The sequence below is a fragment of the Siniperca chuatsi genome, linkage group LG4, assembly GCF_020085105.1.
Source record: "Siniperca chuatsi isolate FFG_IHB_CAS linkage group LG4, ASM2008510v1, whole genome shotgun sequence".
Taxonomy (NCBI): Eukaryota; Metazoa; Chordata; class Actinopteri; order Centrarchiformes; family Sinipercidae; genus Siniperca; species Siniperca chuatsi.
The window spans coordinates 3,969,618-3,995,600 of NC_058045.1; the positions used below are offsets into that span (position 1 = coordinate 3,969,618).

Consider the following 25,983-nt stretch of genomic DNA (forward strand, 5'->3'; position numbering starts at 1 on the left):
GTACAACATATCCTGCTAGCTGCTAAAGGGCTAATATCTCTGCACCGATGCCACCAAAACAAAGTATAGTACATTCATTTTGTACTTGGCAAATGAATTGGGTTTGATTGATTGATTCTGGGTAGTTTCTCAGATAGGTTAGCCATGATGAAAATAAGCTGTTGCATTCTCTGTTGTGATAGCAAGATAGATAATAAGATAGTATATAAAAGCGAATTACTGCCAAATGCAGTAAAACAACAAACAAACTGCAAATCTGTCTAACAATGTTAGAAAATATGAAATATGTGTTGACTGTTTATGCTCAAAAATCTCAAGGAGTGCATGTAATTATGTGAGTACTTGTGTGTTTGCAAAGTAGCTGATCAAAAGGCTAAAAATCATGAGGTATGTTTGTGTGAGCACGTCTTTGTGTGCATGTGTGCGCCCGTTTCAGTTTGCATATATACTGCCACATGTTTCTGCCACTAGTGTCTATGTGCATTCAGTTTAAAGTTAAACATGCTAATGTTGGCCTGAGGTCGAGGAAAGGCGTGTCTCCCGTTCGTCTCCCACGAAACTATTCAGAGGTGTAAATACTGGCTGTGTGCTCGCTGCACTCACTGACGCACACCAACCGTCTATATCTTCAAAGGAAAACGTTTTAACAGCCGATTTGCTCTAATTTTGTCCTTATTTGCAGACTCAATGTTTATTCAGCAGCTGCACACAGATGAGATAGAAATATCAGGTTTTTACTCACCATCATTCATGTCAATCAGCTGTTGCATGGTAACATATCTGAAAGAGCAGCACAGAAAGTTAGAACATTTTTATACCACCTCCAAACATCTATTTTATAGGTTTATGTTGTCACTTTTTTATGCCTGGTGCGCTTTTTTTAATCGACATTCTCTGTTGCACATTCATAGTTATATGGCCTGTACACACACAGATTTCTAATGTTGGCAGCCGAGCAGCTCCACTGGAAAGCTGTTGAGCAAAGGTACTTCAACAGGAATTACTGAAGAGGAAGAAGTGTTTCCCTCTTTCCAAGCCAGCAGGTGTGTGGATTCCAAATGGCGCTCTTCGAGTGGCCAGAAAGCCTCCCAAAATGTGTTGTACACCTGTAGTTTTTATAAGATGATAAAAAAAAGATTGTAAGCAGTAAGTGACTAACTCCAAGTACCAATGAGTGAACCGCTCTCTTATTCATTCATAGTTATGTTACATGGAAAACCCTCACTCACTTATGCTGTGATCTCAGACAGGCTTGTCTTGATTTTTGAGTCTGCGTTTGTCTCTCACAAGGTAAAGACAGCCAAGACTCTTGGTGAGCCAAACCTTACAGTTGCTCCACATCCCATGAAATAAAATGTAAATGTCAGACAAAGGAACAGTATCTAGGCTGAGACTACACGACCATAGCCATTTTTTCCACTGTATACACTGTAGAAGAACTATTGTGTCACATTTCACTGGGTTATTCATCCTCCCACATACTGATTAATGTGTTAGGATCACAGACATTGTATTATGTCTAAGAATTTGACCCAGTTTGTTAAGAGATAAACTATAATTCCAGCTATGTGTCACAACTGACCTCATAAATCTAAACTACCTGTTAAACCAGTTGCTTCTACCTTTTAGTTGGACTATTTTGGTTGATTTCCCCTACAGCTCTGCTCATCTCTTGACAATTTTAAAGCATGGTTTTGATGTATAGGGCTATAATTAACTTTTAATTCTAAGAGGGCACTGCCATCATCAGCAAAATCACAAAGGGGATGAAAACATTCACAAACCTGGCAGCAACTTCAATGAAGAAAATTAGACATGAGGAGTTAACGATGTGTGGCCCATCAAAATTTTAAACTCACAGGTTGTTATTTGTCATTGCCACTGAGGTCCATTAGTGTCAAGGCCTGAGGATGACAGTGGCGGTCTGTTTGCCCACAGGTCTCCCCAGTCTTTGATCTGCAGATTCTTGGACAGCTACTGGGTTGATTGCCGAGATGATTCCTCTAGGAAACCCTCTGACCTTTCATCACCTTAACTAACACTTTGGTTGTGCTTACATGAGACTTGTTGTGGATATTCATGGACTGCAGAGGTTGATCCCTTGTTCTTCTCTCTGAGCCCATCATCTTTCCTCCAGCAGAACCATCAGGGCGCAATTTTCACTTTAAAAAATTCAAAAACAAATGGACACATTGCCATGACATTTACTAATTTACACCCTTTTGGTTGTAACGGTCCCATTTATATATTTACCGCCCACCTCAGGACAAACGTAACATCTTTAGCCTCCCTGGTAAGGCTGTAGGAATAGCAAAATCAGTACGTTTGGTTATTCCATGACACACCTTTGCATTGTAAGTCAGGGTGTAAGCAACTTTACAACCTCTGGGGATCACGTTTGACTTTTGGACTTGAGTTTCCATCAATTCTTGTCATAGGAATAGCTTTAAGTAACTTTGCTACTTTGTGAACAGATGTTATGAAATGTAAAATTCTGGTTTTAGATGGATATATTATTACTTACCTGTAGATTTATTTATAAACATATGATTAAGAATAACAAGTTTTCCTCCAGAGGCTAAAAGTAATTCTGTCCTGTGGAGCTTGAAGAACTGAACCACTCTTGTACTCTGTCTGTGGCAGCAGCAAAAATCCCTCCGGTATGTTATAGTGTCATCGGCCTGAAATCGCCCAGAGGTTGTTAAAAGTATAGAGTGTAATGGCTTTATGTGTTAGGCTAACTATATATCAAGGCACACAATGAGTCTCTAGAGACAGACAGGTAGTCTGCTTTCACAATCTGGGTTGTGAAGAAATTGTGTGTTCAATATAGCATGCGGCATGCTAGTTCGACCATGAATGTCCCTTTTTTTCTCACAAAAATGAAGAACTGGGTTAATTTGTTTTATGAGTTAATTTGAGAGTCATATTAACCCAAATCTGTTTTTCTGTGTGTGTATTTCTGTGTGTCACCCAAACCATCCCCTGTTTGTTTCAGGTCATTAACAGTCTCTGTGAGTGCAGACTTGTCTCACAACTAGAAGCATTACGCAGCGCAGAGTCCACCTGAAAGACCTCTCAGAGTGGACGAGGGAGGTCAACACAGAGGCGCCTGTGTTTTCTCTCTTCTCCGTGTCAAATGATCCAAATATGAGCAGCCACACGCTGGAAACAAGTGGAATATTGCTGACACAGGTAGTCGTATGGGATCAACTGGAACCAGACTGAGGCTTTTTCTTGAGGGTGACAAATTTCAAGCTCAAAAGTGCTGAGGCAGTGCTGTTTTGGTTGATGGGTTGATTGCACTCTCTGTTCATACAGGCGAACACACACATACCTATGCACCCACTGACACATCACTGTTGCACAAAATTATAGCATATTTAAGCCATGTTAGCTCTAGGGATGGCAATGTCGGTCCACCACAAACTGAAATATCTGAACAATTATTGGATGGATAAAGATGGAATTCTGTACAGACATTTATTTATCCCAGAGGATGAATCCTACAGACTTGGTGATAATGACTTGGTAACAGTTTTAGCTTTTAGTGACATGTCTTGACAACTCTTACTACTAGTATGGCTGATTTTCCACGACATTCATGGTCCCGATGATGAATCCTAATGATTTAGATAATCATCTCCTGCAGGCTAATACGCTAAGCTAAGATGTGTTAGCATTTAGCTAATGGCACCACTGTGTTTATTTAGAAAATGGAATTCTTATATGACACGCACATCATTTCTCAGCGACAACCTGACAGCACCCATAAATATGGAAGTCAGGAAATACTTCAAGACACAGATTTACACATACAGATTTAGAAACTATGGGTATGAATAAGTATAAAAATACCACTGTAATGTATACAGCTTCTACCCAGTTGAGTATAAACGCACATACCCATACACATACACACACATATATTGTACAAAACCACCTAATTTGCAATTGCAAATATTCCACATTACTCTATAAATGTCAGTGGTCTGTATATCAGAGATCCTGACATAAAACATCTCACAGAGCAAAACTTGTTTCAGCTGATTTCGCACGCTCTGTAGACTGTAACTGCAACACGCACACACACACACACACACACACACACACACACACACACACACACACACACACACAGGCAATTAGACAGACAGACAGATAAGTCAACAGATATATACCACAAAGGGAGAAATATCAGATAGGTTTGACAATGAGACAGACAGAAACACACAGATGAGGCTTTCGCTGTCTATTCAATCTAATGGACAGTTCGTATCGTTTAACATGTCACGTCTCAGCAACATCCTGCATGTCCAGCAGCTCGTTGGAGAAACGTCAGCATAGCAGATGCCAGAAAATTATAAAACCTCCCAGAATTCCTTCTTGTGTTTTAAAATGTATCATAAATAGATGCTCTCAGTTTAGCATTTTGCTTGTATACAGTGATTGTGAGTTTTTTGTTAAATGAACTGTCCTCACACTGTTCCATGCTATAATACATTTCAGTATATATTTTCTTATCTCTAAAAAATATACAGAAAATTAAATTCAAAACATGAGGATCAGTTCACCTCTGTGGTTATATATAAAATACAATAGAATGCACAAAGCTGCCAATGCTGAACAATTCTCCAACTTTATGTTACACTTAAAACCTTATTGTCCCTTCAACAGAACTTGTGACAGGTCCAACATCTGGTAGATTGTTCAAACCCTCAGAAATAAATCTTTATTTCCAGCGGACATCCCATTCTAAACCTGCTAAACCTACACATGGGTTACATTAAAGGAAAGACCAATGTAGTGTTTTGTAAGCTGTTGTTTCCACCATGAGCCATCAGAACAGCTTCAGTGCTCCTTAAAGGCATATATGCTCCAAGTCTCTTGAACTCTTCTGGAGGGGTGAAACAACAGTCTTCCAAAAGATATTGATGATGGTGGTGGAGACAGATGTCTAACATGACTCCAAAATCTCCCACAGATGTTCAGTTGCGTTGAGATCTGGTGACAGCAAAGGTCATAGCATATGATTCACATCATTTTCATACACATAAAACCATTTATTGACCCCTTGTGATCTGTTTGGAAGCATCTGCATTATGTTTTTCCACTGATTTTTCATTTAATTTGTCACATTTTGTAATTATGCTAAGTTACAGGGAAACAAGGCTCCAGATCACTGAATACAAAATTAAAAAAAAAAAGTTTGAATGCATTTTCACAATTTTATTACAAGTTATTAATTATTTGGCTGAAACTATGCATTCTGTAATAGTAAAATAAGAACAGTTTTTGTAGTAAGTCCTGCAACTCCTTTCCCTGACCAGTAGAGGGCATCAACTCTGTCAAGACACGAGGTATTCTGTACATGCATGAGTCTGGAATTACAATGAGAACATACCGTATATTATCATATTAAGCTGTTGTAATCACCACATGCATATATAAAACACTTTGTGTAGTTTTTCCTTTCTTTTTACACAGGTTAGGATGGCCGTTGCACAAGTTGTTAATATGAAATTGTCTGTGTGTGTGTGTGTGTGTGTGTGTGTGTGTGTGTGTGTTCCTCTCATAAGGCCTTCTTTCAACCAGTCCTGGCTGGGGCATCTCCTCCTGCTATCCATTAAGGAAAGGGGGCAGTGTGTGTGTGTGTGTGTGTGTGTGTGTGTGTGTGTGTGTGTGTGTGTGACTCAGTCTCTGCTTTGCAGTATATCAAGTGGGAGGGCTTCTTTTTTTTTCCTTTACAGCCTCTCCATAAAAGTGAATAGCTGCTTTATGGCTGTCAGGGCTTGCTCACTATATATAAATGTGTATATGAGTGGATGTATGAGCCACACTGATAGCTCTAGTGAGCATGTCTGGACAAAATGGATGAGAAGATGTACAGGAAATCTTCTTTTCATCATTCTGCGATTGCCTTTACCAGACTGTTGATGTTTAATCTAGTTGTAGGAAATGATTCAAGTGGCTTTTGGGGGCATTAGGATGCTGTAGTCACACTCTCAAGTGCCAAGAACAATATTAAGTGTGCAGGAATTTCTTCTCATACGCACTGATGACCTACGTAGTTGCAGATGAAATACAGACCGACATGACAACAGCACCTTATATACACCATGTTGAGAAAACAGACAATAATATCACACTCTATTTACTGTGCTTGACCTGTGTGGTTTTATCATCTTGCAAGAAAAGCTGCAGGCATGGCATCCAATAGATACTTACAACTGTACTGTATGTCACTATTGCTCAACACAAAGAGGAACTGTCTAGAGAAGTTGTTTCATTCTCATTTCATCCAGAAGGCACAAAAAAGGATTTGACCACCAGTTATTGAGACTCATTAGTATTGCCAGGTATATTTTGCAGCATAAGAAAAAGAAACCTTCATAAAGATGGGACAGATTTGGATAAATACACAATATTAGGCTTCTAGACACACAGTATACTAGGTATTTTCATTGTCATGCACGCAGTGCTCATTGTTTTCCTAATTGTTGCTATGTATGCTGGTGGATCTAAAGATTAATTTCTAGTAATAGCCCTGAAATCCATTATTTTTGCAAACTAGGTGTCAAAAAAGTAACACTGAGTGGATTATTTTTCTGGTGAAATAAGATATGTTGTCTTAACTCTCTCTGAATCTGAAGTTTCTAAGCCTGGGCCTTGGAACGTAGGAAGAGGCCATCATCATGCCTCCCAAACAGGCTAAACCTCAATCATCAGAGGCTGATACGACGCTCACTATAAGTATGGTGTCTCAGGAGGTGAAATTCAGTTCAGAGTTTAGCAAATGCACAGTAAGAGTCTGAAAATCAACCTCATTGGCAGAAACTAATGGGGTTCCTATTAACATTATCAGTAGTGAAAGCTTTAAACATTTGTTAACAAATGTTAAATGGAAATACGTCCTTTTGCTTTTTTTGAGGAGAGATCAAAACCTACCAACACCTTTAAAGCTCAGTAATTAACACAAAATATCTGGCTTGTTTAACCCGTAAGAAAACCGAAGTTGCCAGGCAACCAGTGTAGACTCCAGGGAGTCACTGCTCCAGGCCAAGAAATGCTAAGCTAAGCTAACCATCTCCTGGCTTTACCATAATATTTACCATACAGATGCGAAAGTGATATCAATCTTCTCAAATAACTCTTAGCAAGAAAGCAAATAAGCGTATTTATGTTGAAATATTTGTTTAAGTAGAAGTAGCAATGCCAAAATGTAAAACTACTCCATTACAAGTAAGTGAGCACAAAAGGTACTGAAAGTATCAAATGTAAAAGTAATCATTAGGCAGCAGAATGGCCCCAGTCAGTTTTATATGATCATAAATTATATTATTACAGATGTACTACATGAAAGCAGCATTTTAACATTGATGCTGGTTGAGTTTGAGCTACTTTTGCATATGAATAACAACACATCATTTGCGTACAAAGACTGATGTTGTATTGTCTGTTAGCGGTCTGGATACCTTTGATGGTGGTGTTTTGGCGGAGTGCTGCTGCTAGTGGTTTAATAAATATGCAAAGAATGAGGGAGAGAGAGGACATCCTTTCCTGGTCCCCCCTGTGTAAAGTGAAATGGGTGACGTGAATGGTGCTTTCATACATTTAATAAATGATTCTCCAAATCCAAGTTTCTGTAGAGTTTCAAATAAGAATTTCCAGTTGACCCTATAAAGTGCTTTTTCTACATTTCCAGCATGCTTGAGTATTTGTTTTTTGAGCGGTTGAAAGCTGTATTGAGTCGAATGATTTTCCGAGTATTGGTGAATGAAAGCATTCCTTTTATAAAACTGGTCTGGTCAGGATGTATGATAAATGGAATAAATGTTTCAATCCTGACAACTAGAGCCTTGCTAATAGTTTTAATATCTGTATTGATTAATGACAAGAGACGGTAACCAGATGGGTTCAGTCGAGTCTGTTGATGTTGATAATCGTGTTCATGTCTGGGGGTAGTTTAGCAGTGAGAGAAAATGTCTACCATTCTATTAAATAAGTTGAGCCTACCCAAGTCTTGGGTAGTCTCAACAGTATATCATATTTCATAATCTCGTCATGGGTTTACTATGTAAAATCTAATTCTGAAAAGTAACTAGTGACTATAGGTCTCTGAAATGTAGTGGAGTAAAGGTATGAAGTGATACAAAATGTAAATTGTCTGGTAAAGTACAACTAATTCAAAATTGTACTTAAGTACAGTACTTGAGTAAATGTATTCACCCAGTGGTTATTACAGACATAAAATGAAGTTACAAGCATGCTGTTTTATGCACATTTTTTCTGAGTAAAATGCTAATTAGTTTTTGCTTCCTGGCCAATGTGACAAATAGCAAGCAAGACTGTTCTGCATCTTAGTGCATTACTGCAGCTATTTTCACGAGCTATTTACATGAAATGTAATCCACAGCCACTGTGACCTAAAGTGAGAAATGTAAGTGCAGTTTTGTATAAAGATCAATCTCAGTTTCAGTAAACAGCAAATATCTTCCCATTTTTCAGGAAATCTGTGGGAGAAAGTGAGCAAGAGAGGTAGAGGGAGAGAGAAATGAGAGAAAGTAACACAGAGAGACACTTGGTGAACCCATTCACCTCATTATCCACTATTAGTGACTGTGCACACTCTTCATCCATGGAAACTACATGAAGGAAAGTTTTCTGCTTTTTTAACAATTTATTTGGGCGTGGAACTATATTGGTCACAGCGCGCACTTATTAATTAGCTCTTCTCTATAGGTGTCTATGCTAATTTGACTGCTGACACTCTTATAAGTCTAATGTTACAGCGCTTGACACTTTAAACAGACCTTTTCACCTCTGTTTCCTTTCTGTTTCTGTCTCCTACTAAGCTGAATGTGACTTAATCTGGACAAGGACGTGTTTGTCAGCAGGCTTTCAAAATCCAAGATGGATAGTGTGCCCATTGAATCACTGAAGACAGGGCTCTTCAGAGAGCATTTAGATTTAAAAAAAAAAAATGTATTACATAATTTTAAGTGTTTTTAAAAAAGCGCAATTTGGATGCTGGATATGTGGTGAGAGAGAGAAGATGAGAAGAAGGAGGGAGAGGTGGTTACTGGTTTTGAGTGAACACTACTTCCTTATGCCGCAGCACAGACTGACTTCTCATGCCGTGCTGCATGATGGGGCTGACAGTCGCTCCACATTTTCTTGACAGGTTGCCAGACTCACATCAGCCACACCGGGCTGTCTGCCAGTGGCCAGTGCCGGTCTAATGCTGGGAATGGCTCAATGGAAAGCAAAGGCAACTGTGGGATTATAGAAATCTATGTGAGGCTTGTTTCATACCTCAGCTGACTGTGTGTGGTTCCTGTGTGAGGCAGCAGGGTGTGATGAATTACTTCAATGAATGAAATAAAAAGTCTATGTGTTATATCCCTTAAATGACAAATCAGATCCACATTTGATGATATATGTGCATTTGCATGTTTCTGTATACCATGTATTTAGCAGATACATTTATGTATACTGTTTAGGCCAACAATTAATGTTACTTAAAGCTACTACAATCACTACTTTTATATCAACAATGACTTATATATTAACATGACTACTTGTGATGTGATAGGTGTTGTTCATAGTGATGAACTCACAGATCATTATCATCCAACTCTTCAGTATCCTTCAGATCTCCGGAGTGTTTTAGCGTCTCTCAGCTCATTATTTTGCTTTAACTTCTGCAACTTTACTGTTCACTCTCATCAGTGTTGTTTTACAGGTGCAGCAGGCAGCTGTTTTCAGAAAAAAAGCTCTAAAAATCTAGTGTATGTTACCTGCCCAACACTAAATAGCAGACAGACAAAGGTAACAAGTAGCTGGTGAACATAGAGGAGCATTCAGCAGCTAAATAGCTACATATTTCCCTCAGGAGTTGGTGGAGAACAAAAGCAGAGCTAAAAAGAGAGTAAATGTTGAACTTATATTCATCGGTTGGCCTGAAATACGACTCTAAATGAATGCTAATGTTGCTCCATACCTGCTAGACGTGTAAATAGGTAAGAGTTTGCCATATCAACTTAAAAGGTGACGATAATGTCAGTGTTGTGTTTACAGCTTCTTTCTGCTGCCCCCAAGTGGCCAAAGAAATCAGTTAGTGCAGGTTTAACACTGCAAGCAGCCCAGAGTAAAGGAATAGTAGGATCCAAGTAATAGTGCTCTAACAGTAGACAGAGCATAATAGCAGAGATAAGGGTGATATGCTGATTTCATGAGGTTTTAGAAAATATAAAAGCTAACAAACAGAACTTGTTGGATGCTTTGCACAATGTATAGTCACGTCAAAATCCCACAGTGCCTCACGTAATCAATGGCGACTGTGTGAATTCTGATTCTCCAAACGTACTGCCCCATTTTAAGGATATTTGTGTAGAAACAAACTTCCAAATGGTACAGTCATTTGAGAGAATTAACAAGTTATTTCTGCATAGCTCCCAACACATACACCATAAGTTGATGCCCTCTTGAAAGCCTTTTCCCTCACATGTCCTGTAGTCCGTAGACCACTGCTACTTTATTGACATGAGGTACAGTATATTGAAGTGTGTGTGTGTGGGCTACAGTCTACAGTCTTTATATTTGGCCCAAGGGAAAGATTGTAAAATGTTACTGATCCAGCAGAGTCACTCAGCATATTGGACAATTCCTCAGACACTGAGAAATGTAAAAAATGTTCTGCAATCAGGGAGTAGTATGTCAACAATAGAGGAGGCAATTAAACCTGAGCTGTGACTCAAGTTTATAAATGATCCTTTTTATTTATACAGACAAAAGCAATAGAGAAATCAGTTGCATATAAAAAGAGAGAGTTACAGTATTGGGATTAATTCATAAACACAGTTTATTTTAAGGAATAAAACTATATAATTTCTTTAACTTTAAAACACCCGGCGGAGTAGAAGATGCACAGCATGCGACTGCACCATCCCCGGTTCTGTTCAGGCACCTTTGTTGCACGTCATCCTTCTTGCGCTCCAAGCCAAACCCCCCAAAAACTAGTGTATGAGGTAGTTAGACATTACACTGTCTGGACCAACAGCAACACAGAAATGCTTAAGTATTAATGTATCAATAATTTAACATTGTGTAAGTGACCATTCTCTATGATGAGTACTGTACTTACACTTCTGATACTTGTCTTAAAATATAGCCAAAGTTTTACTTGAATAAATCTTTGATTGCATGACTTTTACTTGTATTTTTACATTGTAGTTTTGACTTTTCTTCCCTCTCTGCATTTTCCCATCCATGCTGTGTACTGTATATTTCTATGCTTTTCATTTGTAACATTTGTAACACAGTAGCTCATTTGGTTTACCACAGTCACACCATTCTGTGTAGTAATGTAGTAACATAGACACAACATGCTAACGTAGATGCACCTTTTTGTACAAGTTAATCATTTCATATAGGCTGGAACATTTTCACTGATATCCTAATAACCCTAACCCTGTACTTTCATTAATTTAACACCAAATGATGATGTCTATGTTCCATTTTAGGATGTTTTACTTAACTGATTTTACTAAATTCATTTTTGTAATGATATGAAATGGTTTCTTGGGGCAAGGTATTCAGTATTTAGTGAAAGGTATTTATTTATTTTAATTTTATTATCTGATTAAAACTACATGGTGGTTACTGTGTGTGTATACAGTATCATGTACAATATGTACAATATATGTATTTAATTCCAGTGGTGTAAGAAGTACTCAGATCTTTTGCTTAAGTAAAATTAGCAATACCACAGAACACTCTTACAAGTAAAAGTCCTGCATTCAAAATCTTACTGCTGGGTAGCTTAATCTATAATAATACAACATAATTTATTTTGTATTGTTAATCTGAATTTGCAAAGTAACTAGTAACTAATGTTGTCAAACAAATTTAGTGGAGTATAAAGTACAATATTGGCTTCCTAAATGTAGTAGAGTAGAAGTATAAAGAAGCATAAAATGGAAATACTCAAGTAAAGTACAAGGACCTTAAAATTTAACTTGAGTACAGTACTTGAGTAAATGCACTTAGTTACAGTTCATCACTGTATATTTCACTATTTTTATCGAGCATCTGTGGCACACAGATGTTGTCAGTCCTTGAAGCGTGCAGTACTGCAATGCGCCACTGTGACCTGTAGATGGCAGTAATGACGCGGCTTTCAAAAAACTAAACTTTATGTCAAAAGAAAAAAAAAAGTGAAGAAAAAGAAAAGGAAGGAAGCTAGCAGCAGCAGCAGCAGCAGGCGGCAGAAGCTAATCACCAGCAACGACCGGACGTGAACTTTAGCTGTAACGTTAGCTCTCAACTTTACTGAGAGTAAAAAAAAAAAAACTAAACCCAGGCAGCAGCAGTGTCCCTTCAGTCTAGTTCAGTCAGAGGAAACAAGGAAGTGAACAGCTGACTGATTTCCAGTTGTTTTCCGCCGGTAAGTCCCGTTTATTTTAACGCTTTCTGCTTTCTCCTCACTGCGTGGCTTTGAGTCCTGTGAGGAAAGTTGGATTTAGCTGTTGTGTCGGTGGAAATGCACAAAAGCAGGCAAGGTTTTAATGTTTTATAACTTCACGGTATCTGTCATGAGTGCTGTGTAGTGAGCAGGCCGACGCACTGATTTATTTATGTGTGGTTTATTCCTCCCATAGGAGCCGTTTTTTACTACTAACCCCCCCAGTGACTTATTCATTGTGTTTTATAGTGATTCAGACGCAGGCTGTGGCTTGAAACAGGATGCTGGACACCTGTAATGTGTGGTCCTGATATAGTGTCCTAACTGCCAAGAGAGCCGATATCTCGGAAGTTTGATGTAAAACAACCTAAAGTGTCAAACTGATTTGGCCACTTTCTGAATGTGAGTTTAGTGGTACTTGAACTACAAAGTGAGTGAGACTGGGAGTGTTGACATGTTGGTTGTGTAGCTGATGAGGGAGGCAATATGTGTGTTCCTCCTTCATAAACTGTCATGCTTTCTGAGTATTGACAGTGTAGTTTCTAGGACTTGAACTATAATTAATAGTTTGGTCTATAAACTGTCAGACAATAGCGAAAAATGCCCAACATAATACCCCAAATCTCAAGGTGACACCTTCAAATTGCTTGTTTTGTCTGCCCAAAAGTTTCAAAAACCTCAAATATTCAGTTTATATATGAGAAACAAAACTGAGACGGAGAGAAATGTTTGGCATTTTTGCCTTAAATATGACATCAACAACTAATTGATTATCAAAATAGTTGCTGATTTTTTTTTGTTTGTTTTTTTTGTTGATTGACTAATTGTTTCAGCTATAATGGTTCCATCTTTAAATGAATGCGTATTAATTAATTTAATTAAACCTAACCAGGGATGATCTGGCAAGACTTTAAGTTGTAGTGATAATATTTTATAGTCTAAACTAACAGAAGACATACTTAAAACACTGAGACAGATTTATAAGACTCTTGCTTTGTAGAAGACAAGAGAAAACATTAAAAACAGCAATGCAACATCAACAAGAACACCATTAAAATGTATCGCAAAGTGGTACAAAAGATCCTATTGTCATTTAGCTGAGAAACAGTTCCATGTGACCCGTGCTGACTTGGATTAAAAGAAGAATACTAATTATTATAACTGTTTTTACCTTGTGAATTAGTTAAAAACCTCAGATTAACGAATTGCCAAAACAAAACCACAAACAACGTAGTCCTAAATAACGGGAAACGGAAACCATGAAAAGGTTGTCACTGGTCAATATATATTTCAGACTACACAAAGACATCACATGCTGTGGCTTACTTATGTCTGATTTCCTAAATCAAACAAGCAAAGAAACAAAAAAGTAGGTTGTTTGGAAGCTCTTGTTGAAGACGAATGCACCTATAGTCACTTTGGACCAAAGTATCTGCGAAATGAATGTAATATGATCAGTGCATACAAACTCATTAGATCCTGCTGTTATTTTGGGAAATTATTTACTGCTATGATCTCTACTTTTCTTCTAGTTTCTTATTTATAATTTGTTTTTCATCATAACATAACATGTTATGATGAAAAACTGTCAACTGTGAAATTGACTATATTTTAATATAGACCCCATCTGCTATATCTGATATACAGTATATTCCAATTTATACTGTTTATCCTCTGTTTTGTTGCTGCTGCATCTCTGTATTATCTGCTGCTGCAGCAGCCCAGATTCTCTTAAGGGGCCCATTAAAGTTTCATTTTATTGACAAAAGTTATTCATCAGTAGCTCAGAAGCAGACGAATAAAGTCAAGTATCTTTCCACGTTCCATAAATCATCTTGTAAACCCTACAGAGGTCTCATCTCCTACAGTGAGAAATGTTTTGTTTTGATGTGTTAGAAATAATGGGCATGTGTTGCAGGGCCTGCGGTACACCGGCGAGCTTATTATGGCCTCTGTTTTCAGTAATGACGGCAGTTTGTATTTGCAAACAAAGCTAATTTCTCGAATGGTCGGTGCATAATGAATTTACAAGCTTGTAGAGACAGTTGTAACTGCTGTTTCACTGGTAGTTGTATCCTGATAACATCACCAGCATTTTATCTGACCCTCGGGGGTAACACTGTTTCAGGGCTGATGTTAGCTGCAAACCTTGATAACTTTGTGCACTTGAGCAGTAAGTTTTATTGAATATAATAATTAACAGTTTTGTTAATGATTTAGTCTTGAACTCTCTTCAGATAACTAGCTGCTCACTTGTTCAGCATCATCCTTAGCCTGATAGAAAAGTAGTGATACTGGGCTAAGCAAAATGCTTCGCCTTTATTCTCAGTTTTTAACAATAAAGGTCCCAATCACAAGCACGTCATAATTTTATTCATTACTTCTTTTTCTTTCCTAGAAATGACCTACAGTTGTTTGATCAATCCACAAAATATGAGTCCTTAACTGACAGGCAAACTGTTGCCATTAGCACAGTGTGTCGTGATGTTTCTCATTTGCCATCTTATCAGAGAAATTCTAGTGAATAGCATCTAATGACCAGCTCTTCCATCACCGGTCATAAACGCGACAGGTTTCCTCTAGCAGACAGTCTCAAAGGTTAAAAGCCTTTTATTTGAGCCGTGTTGTTGATCTCTGGCCCCGCAGTGATGGCAGAGGTGACTCATTCAGGCACAAGGGCCCACAGGTGACAGCTGGAGATGTTTTTAATCAGCCTCCTAATTTATTCATACAGGGTTTTATTTTTTGGAGGGGGACAATATAACTGGCAGACAGGAGACAGTTTCACATAACGATTTTGTCTGGTTCCTTTGTTTCCCTTTTGTCTTCCTTCTCCATTTTGATCTCAGTGAAAGGGATATTAAGTCATTTATGACTTTAATCGACCTCCACTGGCGTCCAAGAAATGACAACATCTCATCCGAGCCTTGGGCACAGCTTGTTGCCCTGTAATGACAAGTCATATGTGTCTTGGGAAACAACTTGGTTTAGGAGTGGGAATTTGAAATTCAATGAAAAGGTTTGAAATTCTTTGACATTAGGATTACAAACATGTTTTTCTACTATATATTTTTCTAAATGCATGAGTGTTTAATGTTGTCTAAAGCAGGACTGCAGTGGCCACTGTGGCAAGTCATAATGAAGAGATCATGGTAAATGCTTTAACGCAGTACATACAGTAGCACAAGTAGAAAAAGAGTCATAAAGTCAGCAAACTGACTCCATAATGTCAGTTACACGGCAATATCTAGCTAACATTAGCCACTATAAGCTACTGGTCATACTAGCCAAGGCTGTAGCGGCACACTTCCTGAGTGTATTGAGTTGAGAGAGTGAATTTCATTGCTTATAAATTCAACATTTTAAATGTAAGAGGAAGACTGTGTTATTTCCTTTTTCAAGTTACATAGTCTCATTTTAAAGGGATACTCCAGTTATTTGCTATTGCACTTCCATAAAGTTAAGCAACTTGCAAGAGACAGATCTTAAAAAATGGCCAAAGCTCGAGCAACAGAAGCTTTCAGTTTCAGTCACTAGTTTGGGTCAAGCTCAAAAATAGATGGATTCTATTTTTCCCATAATGCAACTCCATTGAGTTTTTCGTTAGATCCTCCCTGACTGGAAGACATTTATGTCTTTCAAACTCCAACCCCACACATTTTAATGCAGACTAAACTGATCTTCATGTGTAATATCAGTGGAGAGCCGCTTTAACACGAGCAGCTGTACAATAACTTTGCCTAAATAAAACAATAAAAAACATTATAATTTACATCAGAAATGATCTTATCAAAGAATTAGTGAACACAACTAAGAATCTGACCAAGCCTTCAGTGCTCTCTTTCGATACTTGTTTTGTGTTTTTGATAGTTCAGTCTATGGATACATTTCGGTCGGTACTCAAAATATTGAGGTACGATACTTAACCCAAATAAGGGTACCACTTGTTTTCACACTGCTATTACAACCCAATGGAGGCATAACATCAACGTTTTCCAAAGACATGTTGTTTTGTCAGAGATTTTAGTATCCTCTTGATCTGGACAGCTTTTGCAAGCAGTGGCAAGACTTGTGTGCACACCATGGCTACCTCCAAGAAGCAAATCAGGTGTTACAGGAATTTATATTTTGTGGAAATGTTGCTTCACAGCATAGAATACCTGGAAAAATTATAATGGCATGCAAAGTTGAACCACAAGTGATGAGTCATGTGCGAATGAAGGCTGAGAGTGTGTTTTCCCCTTCCAGTCATGACACCAGCTGAGTCCACGGCTGAAAGTTATTTTGATCAGTTAAGTCTTTGATTTAATCTCTGGTTGGAATGAAATTTTGTAAGATTAGATACATCTGGTGTTTTGCACACAGGTGTTTCTAACCATCATGCAGCACTATTCTTGTTGTGTGCATCGTCGGCTTATCCTGCCAGTAGAGTAAAGATCATGTCCTTGGTGCAGTAAAGGGAGAATAAACTCCAGCTCAGCGGTGCCTGCACACAGCAGTTATAGGTATTATAGGTATTCATTTATGAGTTTATCTTAGTGTTCTTCGATCCCAGGCCAGTAAGAATGGCTTCTACTTAGTTTAGTGTGGCCTGTCATCGCTTCAGAGGTTAGTAATGATGAGTTATCTTTGGGTAGCATAGCTGGGCCAGCCAACACCCGTGCCTCCAATTCCCCCCCCACGTAGAAGAGGACACTGTTATTTCTGGGTACCAAGGTTAGCCTGTGTCACGTGTGACATTCGGTTGAGGTATGTCTTGGCAGAAAGTCCAGGACACAGGAAGATCGTGTCTGCTCTTTAGCAGCCAGAAAGTTCAGTACTGCCCGTGAAATAATCTGCACTGTATGAGAGTGGAAGTGACTTTATATAAGTTCTTGCAGTCATTCAAAGACTGCGTGGAGTGTGCAGTCGGGTTTGTGGTATGTTGTGATATGATACATCCATCTGTTACTGGAGGCTTTTCCCCTCGAGTCAGCTGTTTGTCATGGTGGTGGAGGCAGTGTGGTGGTAGTGTTTGAAGGGGGTTGGACTATACTGATGAGGGACACATGAACTGGCTTTGGCTGCGTCTACTGTTTGTGGACATACTACAGTAGCAAGTTTCTCCTTCTAGCGTGGCTACATTTCACACCTCACTCTTGGGCTTTGGCTCAGTTACGAGGGAATGACATAACAGCTTTGTTTGTTTATTGTGTGGTATCGGATCAGATAACAGATAAGCAGTGACCACACATACACATTATATTATAGCACTAGGGTTGCAAATGTTTAAATTCCCTTCTCATTTGTATCAATGAGGGTAGGCTAAACAATTGAAACACGTCTCTGTGTAACGCAATACGATACAACAGCATCACAAACTACATCCTCCAAAATGATCATAAAGTTGAATCAACACCTCTCTAAAATAGTTTCAACAAAAACTGAACATTATAACCTTAATGAAGGAAGGATTTATTGCAGGACTGTTGTATATGAGTGCATTAGTTTTAGCTAGGTGTAGCTAATAATCAGGCAACCTTCTGATACACCTTCTTGACTTATAGTATTAGGAGTAGTAGCTATATTTTAGTGGTATATTTGTTGTTACTCACAGTCCAGCAGGACACAGAACAAGGCACAGTAATCAGAGTACTGCTCACACAAAAATACAGCAGCAGAAACACCAAACAAAGCTATTCTACTGGGTGGGAACTGGAAAGTCACATTAAGAGGATGGGCTTAAACTCCATTGTTTTGATTTCAGACCATCATCACAGTAAAGACAATGACAACAAACAGCAGCTATCTTTGTTCCACTTCCCAGAATGCCTCCGTGTAAAACACTCTGGGAAGTGGAAATTCAAAAACAATTGCAGCATAAACTTCAATGTTGCATCAGTGTGTTGTGAAGCCGGCTGATGAACAACAACCATAAACTGTATGGAAAGAACAGCAAACTAAACCAGACTGTTTTTTTTTCTTTTGCAATGATCCAAAGATGAAATAATACATTTAAATAATGAATTTAAAAAGAATATGTACACTGTAGTTTTTTCATTTCTTCATATGTTATAATGTGCATGCTCTTTAAATTGGCAAAACAGTACAAGTACTGCACAGGAGACTTTTAATGACATTTTAAAATTCAGTACTTGGCTATAGCACCACCACTAAAAAATTCTGTTTTCACACTTTACTCTGCACTATTTTACACTGACTGAGCCATTATGCCGATCTCAACTTTGGTGCCTTTTTTTATCCAAAAAAAGGCATTTTTCATCAAAAGAATCAGGGGAAAGAGAAAATGTATTAAGAAAATTTGGGCTTTTGATCACAAAATCAGCATTCAAAAACTAAATCTGACTAAATGTGCTGTAAATAGTGTTTGTTTATTTAGATCCCCATTAGCCACACAATCTAAACACAACAGTAGCTACTCTTTCTGGGGTCCGGATAATGTATTTACAATACTTGAATGGGGAAAAAATCAAAATAATAAAACACATTCCACATAACATCTGACATCCACACAAGACTCAACAATACTCACGACAAACACCAAGACAAAACACAATAATTCAAACCCATGTAGTACAGCAACACATAGCATATAGCAACACACCTCCTCTAATTACAAATAAATCAGGTTAGATAGCTCTGTACATCAGTATCACATCTTTAGGAGAAAGACAGGACCATTTTTGGCTACTCCATTTCTTGAGTAAATGTATACAATCTTAACATTTTATTAAAGCATGTTTTTACTACTTTCAAAGTAGTGGTCAAAAATCCTGGTTAGGATGCCACCATTGCTCGATAATTTAATTTAATTTAATCAAGGATGCTTCATAAGTGGCTCTGCCTGAAAAGTGAAATGCAAACCAGAGTAATGTGATCCACCTCAATGTACATACAGGACACAATAGAGAGAAAGTCTGGCTCCTCTGCAGGTCCTGTAGTCATGGCAACAACAAACAGCACTATGGGCTCTTTAGAAAATTAAAGCAGGCTCACATGGAGTAGACCAGTGGTTCTCAAACTGGGGGGCGGGCCCCCCTGGGGGGGGTCGTAGAGCCACTGCAGGGGGGGGCGTGGATGTTGAGTCGACCTAAATTTGCATGAATATGTTTCATGTGGTGACTTAAACAAACAAAAGTGCTCTGATGCTAGCAGGGTTAACCTGAATCTCTTGTTTCTCTCAATCGCCCGTATTGTTAATGATCGATAAAAATGAAGTGTGGGTCATCTCACCTTGAGGAGCTGTGACTAAAAGAACTGAATTAAAGCCTGGGCCCCGTATTTATCAAACTGCTAGTGAAGGGGTGAGAGATAAAAGTAAAAAATCTTCACTTTCACTTCTACTTGCAGACTTAAAAATAAAAGTTGTTTATCAAATTCTTCAACTTAAAAAATGCCCTTCAATTTAAGAGTCTCAGATATCTCTAAGTTGGTTAAGTGTAGATCTTAGATAAGTGTAGTACAGAGACAGAGGTCAGCAAACACCTTCTGACACATGTTAAGGAGTGATTGTACAATAAACAATACAATAATTATTATACATATTGCTGAAACAGTATGTATAATTTAGAATGTGATATTTTTAGCCTATTATCTGAATTTGATTTGAACATTTGATAGGATGTTGCAACACTTTTTTTTGCATTTATCAGAGGTGCAAATGACAAGGACAAAGTTGGCATTGATTTAAATGACTGCACTTGTCAGTGTGGTACTAAATGTTATTTATTATCTGTTTTTTATCATTATCCTTCTATATCAGCAGCAGAAGTTCTTTTCCTGCTTAGTTTTTTCTTTATTTCAGCCAATTTCCTATTATTTAATCCCTAATTAAAATGACATATGTTTTTGAAGAATAACATATAACTGAGTAAAATGTAAGGATGTTGTTAGGATGAACAAATATGGCAGATGCATGGTAAATCATTGTCTTTGACTGATCACATGTAGAGCAGGAATAGCCAATCAGTTGATCACTTGAGAATTGCTTTTGAAGGTTACTCTTGCACTTCACTGTAAATTAGCGTAAGTCGCTTGATAAATGTGTCTTATTGCTCACGCTCAACTCCTCAGTTGGCTCTTTAGTGCATTCTTAAGTGTAATCTTGAGAAGTCTGATAAACAGGGGTCCTAAATTTCATATGATATAAACTTAGTTTTGAGGGTTTTCCACCTTCACAAGGGGAGAAATGAAAAACAGGGGAACAAGGAAATAATTTGCACATGGGAGATTTATTCCTGCTTTTCCCAATCCTCTACTTACATGTTTGAAACTTGACAATGTGCATTTGTAAATATTTTAATAGTCAACCTATGAGAAATTCTTTCCAGCCAAAATTGATTTAAATCTTAAGTAACATTTTTCTTGACTCATGTGTTGCAATAACCCAGTTTCCTCAGGAATCATAATGTTTTTCTTCTATTGTGTGGCCGATGTTGCAGCCCTGACATTTATTTCACAAATGGTGGATGTAGCAACAATACAACAACTGGTACTGTGGTTATTCAGATGAAGTATATTTATTTAAATTAGCTTGCAAAGCTGTAACTGCTGTGTGTCTGACTGCCAAATGTTGCTTGTCAAGTTGTATCTTAACAGTTTTCGCCTAAAGGAATAATTTTTAACTAGTTGCTCAACCAGTTTCTCCATGTTTTTTTTACCTAGGTAAAGGAAAACTGTGCACAGATGACCGTGGGGTTTCCGGTGTGAAGAAGCGTCTCCAGAGTGGGACATGCTATCTCTCAGAGTCAGACCTCCTCTGTCCTGACACAGGGAGTTGTACAACCAGGATCTTGACTGTCTACCTCAACACAAGTGGAGTCCACTCCCTTTGTTCTCCCTTTTAGGACTTCCACCACTCTTTTTCTACCTCAACACATACTGTACATACACGGACGCACGTAGCTGTTATCAGCTGGCTCAGAAACACCAACAGACCCTTGACTTTATCGCTAGGCTTTCAGGAGTCCGTCATCTAGCGATGGTGTAACACAGTTGACTGGGTTTCTTCCTGCTTAGCTGCTTGAGGAGCCAGCCTAAGCAGCCATGTTACACAGGGGTTTGTGATGTCCGAGCCCTGCAACGGACCAGGACCAGGAGCAGGGGAAGGTCAAAGAGACGTTCCTCGGTTTATGGTTGGCTGTGAAGATGATGAGCAGGACATGGGTCAAATGGAGACAGGCATGAAGAATGAGATGTTTCGAGAAGAGGAAATGGAGGATGATGATGAGTCGGTAGGTGCCAGGTGTTAATTCATGTGTACACACAGCTGGTGTGCAAAGTTTGCAGGCGTACAAGGTGTGCCTTGTTGCTATAGGTGTTAAAAGACTATTTTTGGTTGTGACATTTTTACATCAAAGTTAATATATTACTATTTTTTATGAGCAATGTAAATTGTAAAATATCACAAAACTAGTTTCACTTAGAAACTAAAGTCTATGCATAGTATTAATGACTTAGTAACTGTAAATTTACAATGGAAAAAGAGGATTTAATTTTGGAACAGGAAGCCAAAGCTTTGGTCATTTTGGGCAGTAGGAAATGAACACGCCTGGAAATTTTAAAGAGTAAAGTTTTATTTGGAATTGGAAAGTGGAAAAGAAATAGAGACAGAAATATGCAAAGGCAGGCGTGAGAACAATGCAGTGGATAAACAACTTTTAGGCATCTGGTATGTTGTTTAGTCCTGTAGCTATAAAAGGACTTTATGGTAGTGCTGTGTTAGCTGCTCACTTATTTGCTATGATTTCCTCTCTCTTTGTCTCAGTATATGTCTCTGTTTTAGTTTAACATTTTTTGCCATTTAGATGATGGTCTTATCTAGAGAATGAGTTACATTGAGTCAGCAGGTAGCAGTTCAGTTCATACTTTAGATGTCACCTCAACCACTGTGGCACAACAGCAAAGAATTTCTTACTCAATGTCAGAACCAATGTACACAAAAAAGAATTTAGTGTAATGTCTCAAGAATCAAATACATTTTCCATAAATGCAATAAAGTTTCAGACTACTGATAAAGCAATAACTTTTTAATGTAATGGTGACATTTTCATGCTTCAATCGATACTGATAAAGAGTCGATTCACAACTGTCCTTCACAAATCTTCACAGACAGCAAACTATTGTACTATATTTGAACAAAACTTAAAGTCTGTAGCAACACTAAGCTCATGTACCACAGGCAACATTTTTGGATGAATGAAAAATGTACAGAAATCATATTATTAGATCATCTACCACTACTATTAATAGGCAAACAAAAATAAGAGTCTATATCCTGTGTGAACCATAATTGTGAGCACCAGCATTTGTGCCAATCCATAGTGTACATGTTGAGAGATTTCACTTAAGTGAAACTGATGACCTCCTGGTGTCGCTGGAAGAAAATTCATGGGCTCACAAAAGTTAGTAGGACCATGAAGGTCTGTACGAAATTTCATGGCAGTCCATCCAGTAGTTGAGAGATTTCAGTCTGGACCAAAGTGGTGGACGAACTGACCGACTGATACAGACATTGCCATCACTAGAGCCAAGCCACTAGCGTAGCTAAAAATTGGGCTGAGTAAAGGTCATGCTGTTAATTCATTCAAAAGGGGTTTTCCTCTCTGCAGTTCCCATTTTAGGACATCTCAGGTTCAGCCTGTCAGGCTCAGCTCTGCATTGTTAAACTCAACTTTATCAGTCTAAGCTGTACTTTGTGGATGAGGCTGACATTAGCATTCAGCTCAAAGCACATCTTATGCTGTTAGCATGATAATGTACTTATATTAGCCTGGTAAGCATATTACATGGATGTTACCAACCACTGGATGTTAACCAAGCTTCCAGGAACAGTGCTGCTTTATGCCCTGATTGTAGTTTAGGGGCCACAGTTGGAATTGCAGGTCACATGACCCCTTAGGATCAAATCCTTTAGAAAAGAAAGGGCTGTAAAACCATTAGGTCCAATACCTTTTTAAAAGCTGCCAAGAGTCATATCAGGATATCTATGCTGTCATGCTGTTTTACACTCCCCTGTACATGCCATTGTACTGGCACATTTTTGTCAGTTGTCAATACTATAGTCTTTCTTGTCATCACTCTCCATTCTTCCCCCTCTCTGCCCTGGTCTTCCGTGTCCTCTCCACCAGCCACCCGAGCGTCAGATTGTGGTCGGCATATGTGCCATGATGAAGAAGTCCAAATCCAAGCCCATGACTCAGATCCTGGAGCGCCTTTGTAAGTTTGACTACATCAACATGGTCATCTTTCCCGAGGAGGTGATACTGGAAGAACCTGTGGAGAAATGGCCCCTCTGCGACTGCCTCATCTCCTTTCACTCCAAAGGTAAAATTTACACTTGTAAAACATCCTGTTGCATGAGTGGAAATGGTAACAGGGAGGTGGAGGGGAAATGTTGCCTGGCATTATAAAGCTCCAGAGAGGTGTGAGAGGTTTTGTAACTTCACTGGCTACACCAGCCTAACCTGATATAACCAATGGTTTACTCAAACATATATGGAGTAAAGCCATGTTTTGGCTATCCTCAGATAAATTCTCACTTGCTTTAAGCAGTCTTGCAATTGCATCATGTCTTGCCATAAATAACAAAATACCTTACTGTTTTGAACCACAAATTACAGTCCGCTTGGAAAAAGTTTGGAAAACCTAATCTTCCTTCAGAACTCAATGTAGGTCAAGTAAATTATCTCTAAAACTAGGGAAAGAGATGTCAATCTCAGTGTAAAGTAACAATATAACAGTAATAAATAAAAAATAAAAAAAACTCACTCCCTTGTTATTTGACATCAAAGTCTTGTTTTTAAATTATTTTGTTTTTGTTGGCAGTGAGGAAAAAAAAGGGAAATTAGTCAAATGTTTCCCTGTTGCAGTAACCAGTTTATCGACAGACAAAGATGGGCACCTGATTGTTTTTTCCTAAAGTCCAACTGAAATTAAATAGTATTTTTTTCTGCAACAGCATATACATCAGCTCAATGCGTTTTCTGATTTCTCCTGAGATTTATCAGTACCTGAAAAGCCTTACCATATTTTAGAGAGTTTGTCAGGTTTGTGTCAGGCTGTCGGACAGCAACCAGTACCAGTTTATGGGAATGTCTCGATGGGGAACCAAAGACGCTTGTAATTCATTTTATGTCTCAGCTGGCCATGTGTGGTTTACAAGATCAGTACACCTTTCCATGTATATGTCCTCTATCTTAAATGATATTCATGACACATGTTTCTGTACACTCATTTATATTAAGAGGTTTTAAGGTTTTAAGTTATGTCCATGTATTAAAGCAGCCAAATATAAATGGCAAAGGATGAAACCACAGTATTTTATATATGTTATTCACACACTATTTAAGTCATTTTCCCTACTCTCTATTATTTGAGTGTATTTGAGTCAGACTTATAACATGGGACTGTTTTTCCATTCTTTTTTTAAAAGAATGAGATTTTTGTATGGTTGCTCCAACCATGGGAACATAGTTTACATTTCCCTAAAATATTGCCTACAGACATGTCTGTCATGCTCACATGCACTGCAATATGGTGAATATTGAGAACATTGGCCTTGAGTGTGTGTGTTTTTATGTATGTTGATGTGACATATAATAAGTCTACCAGTAACTAGCTAACTGTATTTAAGTAACCTTAAGTAACCTACCCCACACATAGTGCTTCAAGCCTGTTGAAATAGAAGCATAAAGTGGTAATGTCAGGATACTTGTTCCCTGAATTTTCTGTTGAAGTTTCTTGAATAAAAATGAGAAAACTCCCACACACTGTTGCCCTTACTGCTAGAATATTTATTAATTCATGCAGTTTTGGTCTGATCGACCTTCATCAGATACCTAGACCTAGGGATAGGGTTTTAGTTCCCTAGAGGTGACACAAACCAATACATCAGGTCTTTTATTCCGTCAGCTATTACACTTTTTCAATCTCTTGAAGTTTCTGTAGATGTAACTTTTTTCCTCCCCCATCTCCCCATCACGACGGCAGTTGCTGCTCATAGCTACCCAGTTCTTCTTCTTCATAATAATATTTCAAACAAACTGCTGTTGCTGAGACCAAAGAATCAGACAACAGAGAAGAGAAAAACAGACATTTATCTACATGAAAATCATTATTACTTCAGTCATTTGTAAATACTGGTCGAGCTTGGATTGATGAAGAGACTGTATGGGCCGATGCAGGTTTTATTCGTGTGACATTTTTCAGGTTTCCCTCTGGACAAAGCTGTGGAGTACGCCAAACTCAGGAATCCACTGCTCATCAATGACCTCAACATGCAGTATTTCATACAGGACAGGTACAGTTGCAACACACACACACACACACACATAAAGTGAGTATGACGAGGTTCTATCGCTGACAGAAGTAGCTAAAGTCATAAGTAGGCTGCTTTTTGGCAGCTTAAAACTGTAAGACTTGTCTAAGCTGCTGCTCTCGGCCATGTGATGCTCATCATTGTATCAGCCCCTTAAGAGTTTGGTGTTGAAGTAGTTACTTTGAAACTCAGTGATTTA

At 38.3% G+C, this 25,983-nt stretch overlaps 1 protein-coding gene across 15 annotated transcripts in view; it reads left to right on the forward strand.

Moving 5' to 3' along the window:
- Positions 1 to 12,218: 12,218 nt before the first annotated feature.
- ppip5k1b (diphosphoinositol pentakisphosphate kinase 1b) overlaps positions 12,219 to 25,983 on the forward strand; it is a 57,426-nt gene continuing 43,661 nt past the window's right edge. For all 15 annotated transcript variants that reach the window (XM_044192706.1, XM_044192713.1, XM_044192715.1 and 12 more), the window contains exons 1-4: positions 12,219 to 12,448; positions 21,131 to 21,699; positions 23,596 to 23,791; positions 25,676 to 25,766. In XM_044192706.1, the coding sequence (XP_044048641.1) occupies positions 21,532 to 21,699; positions 23,596 to 23,791; positions 25,676 to 25,766 (455 nt within the window). In that variant the 5' untranslated portion in view covers positions 12,219 to 12,448; positions 21,131 to 21,531. The remainder of the gene's footprint in view (positions 12,449 to 21,130; positions 21,700 to 23,595; positions 23,792 to 25,675; positions 25,767 to 25,983) is intronic.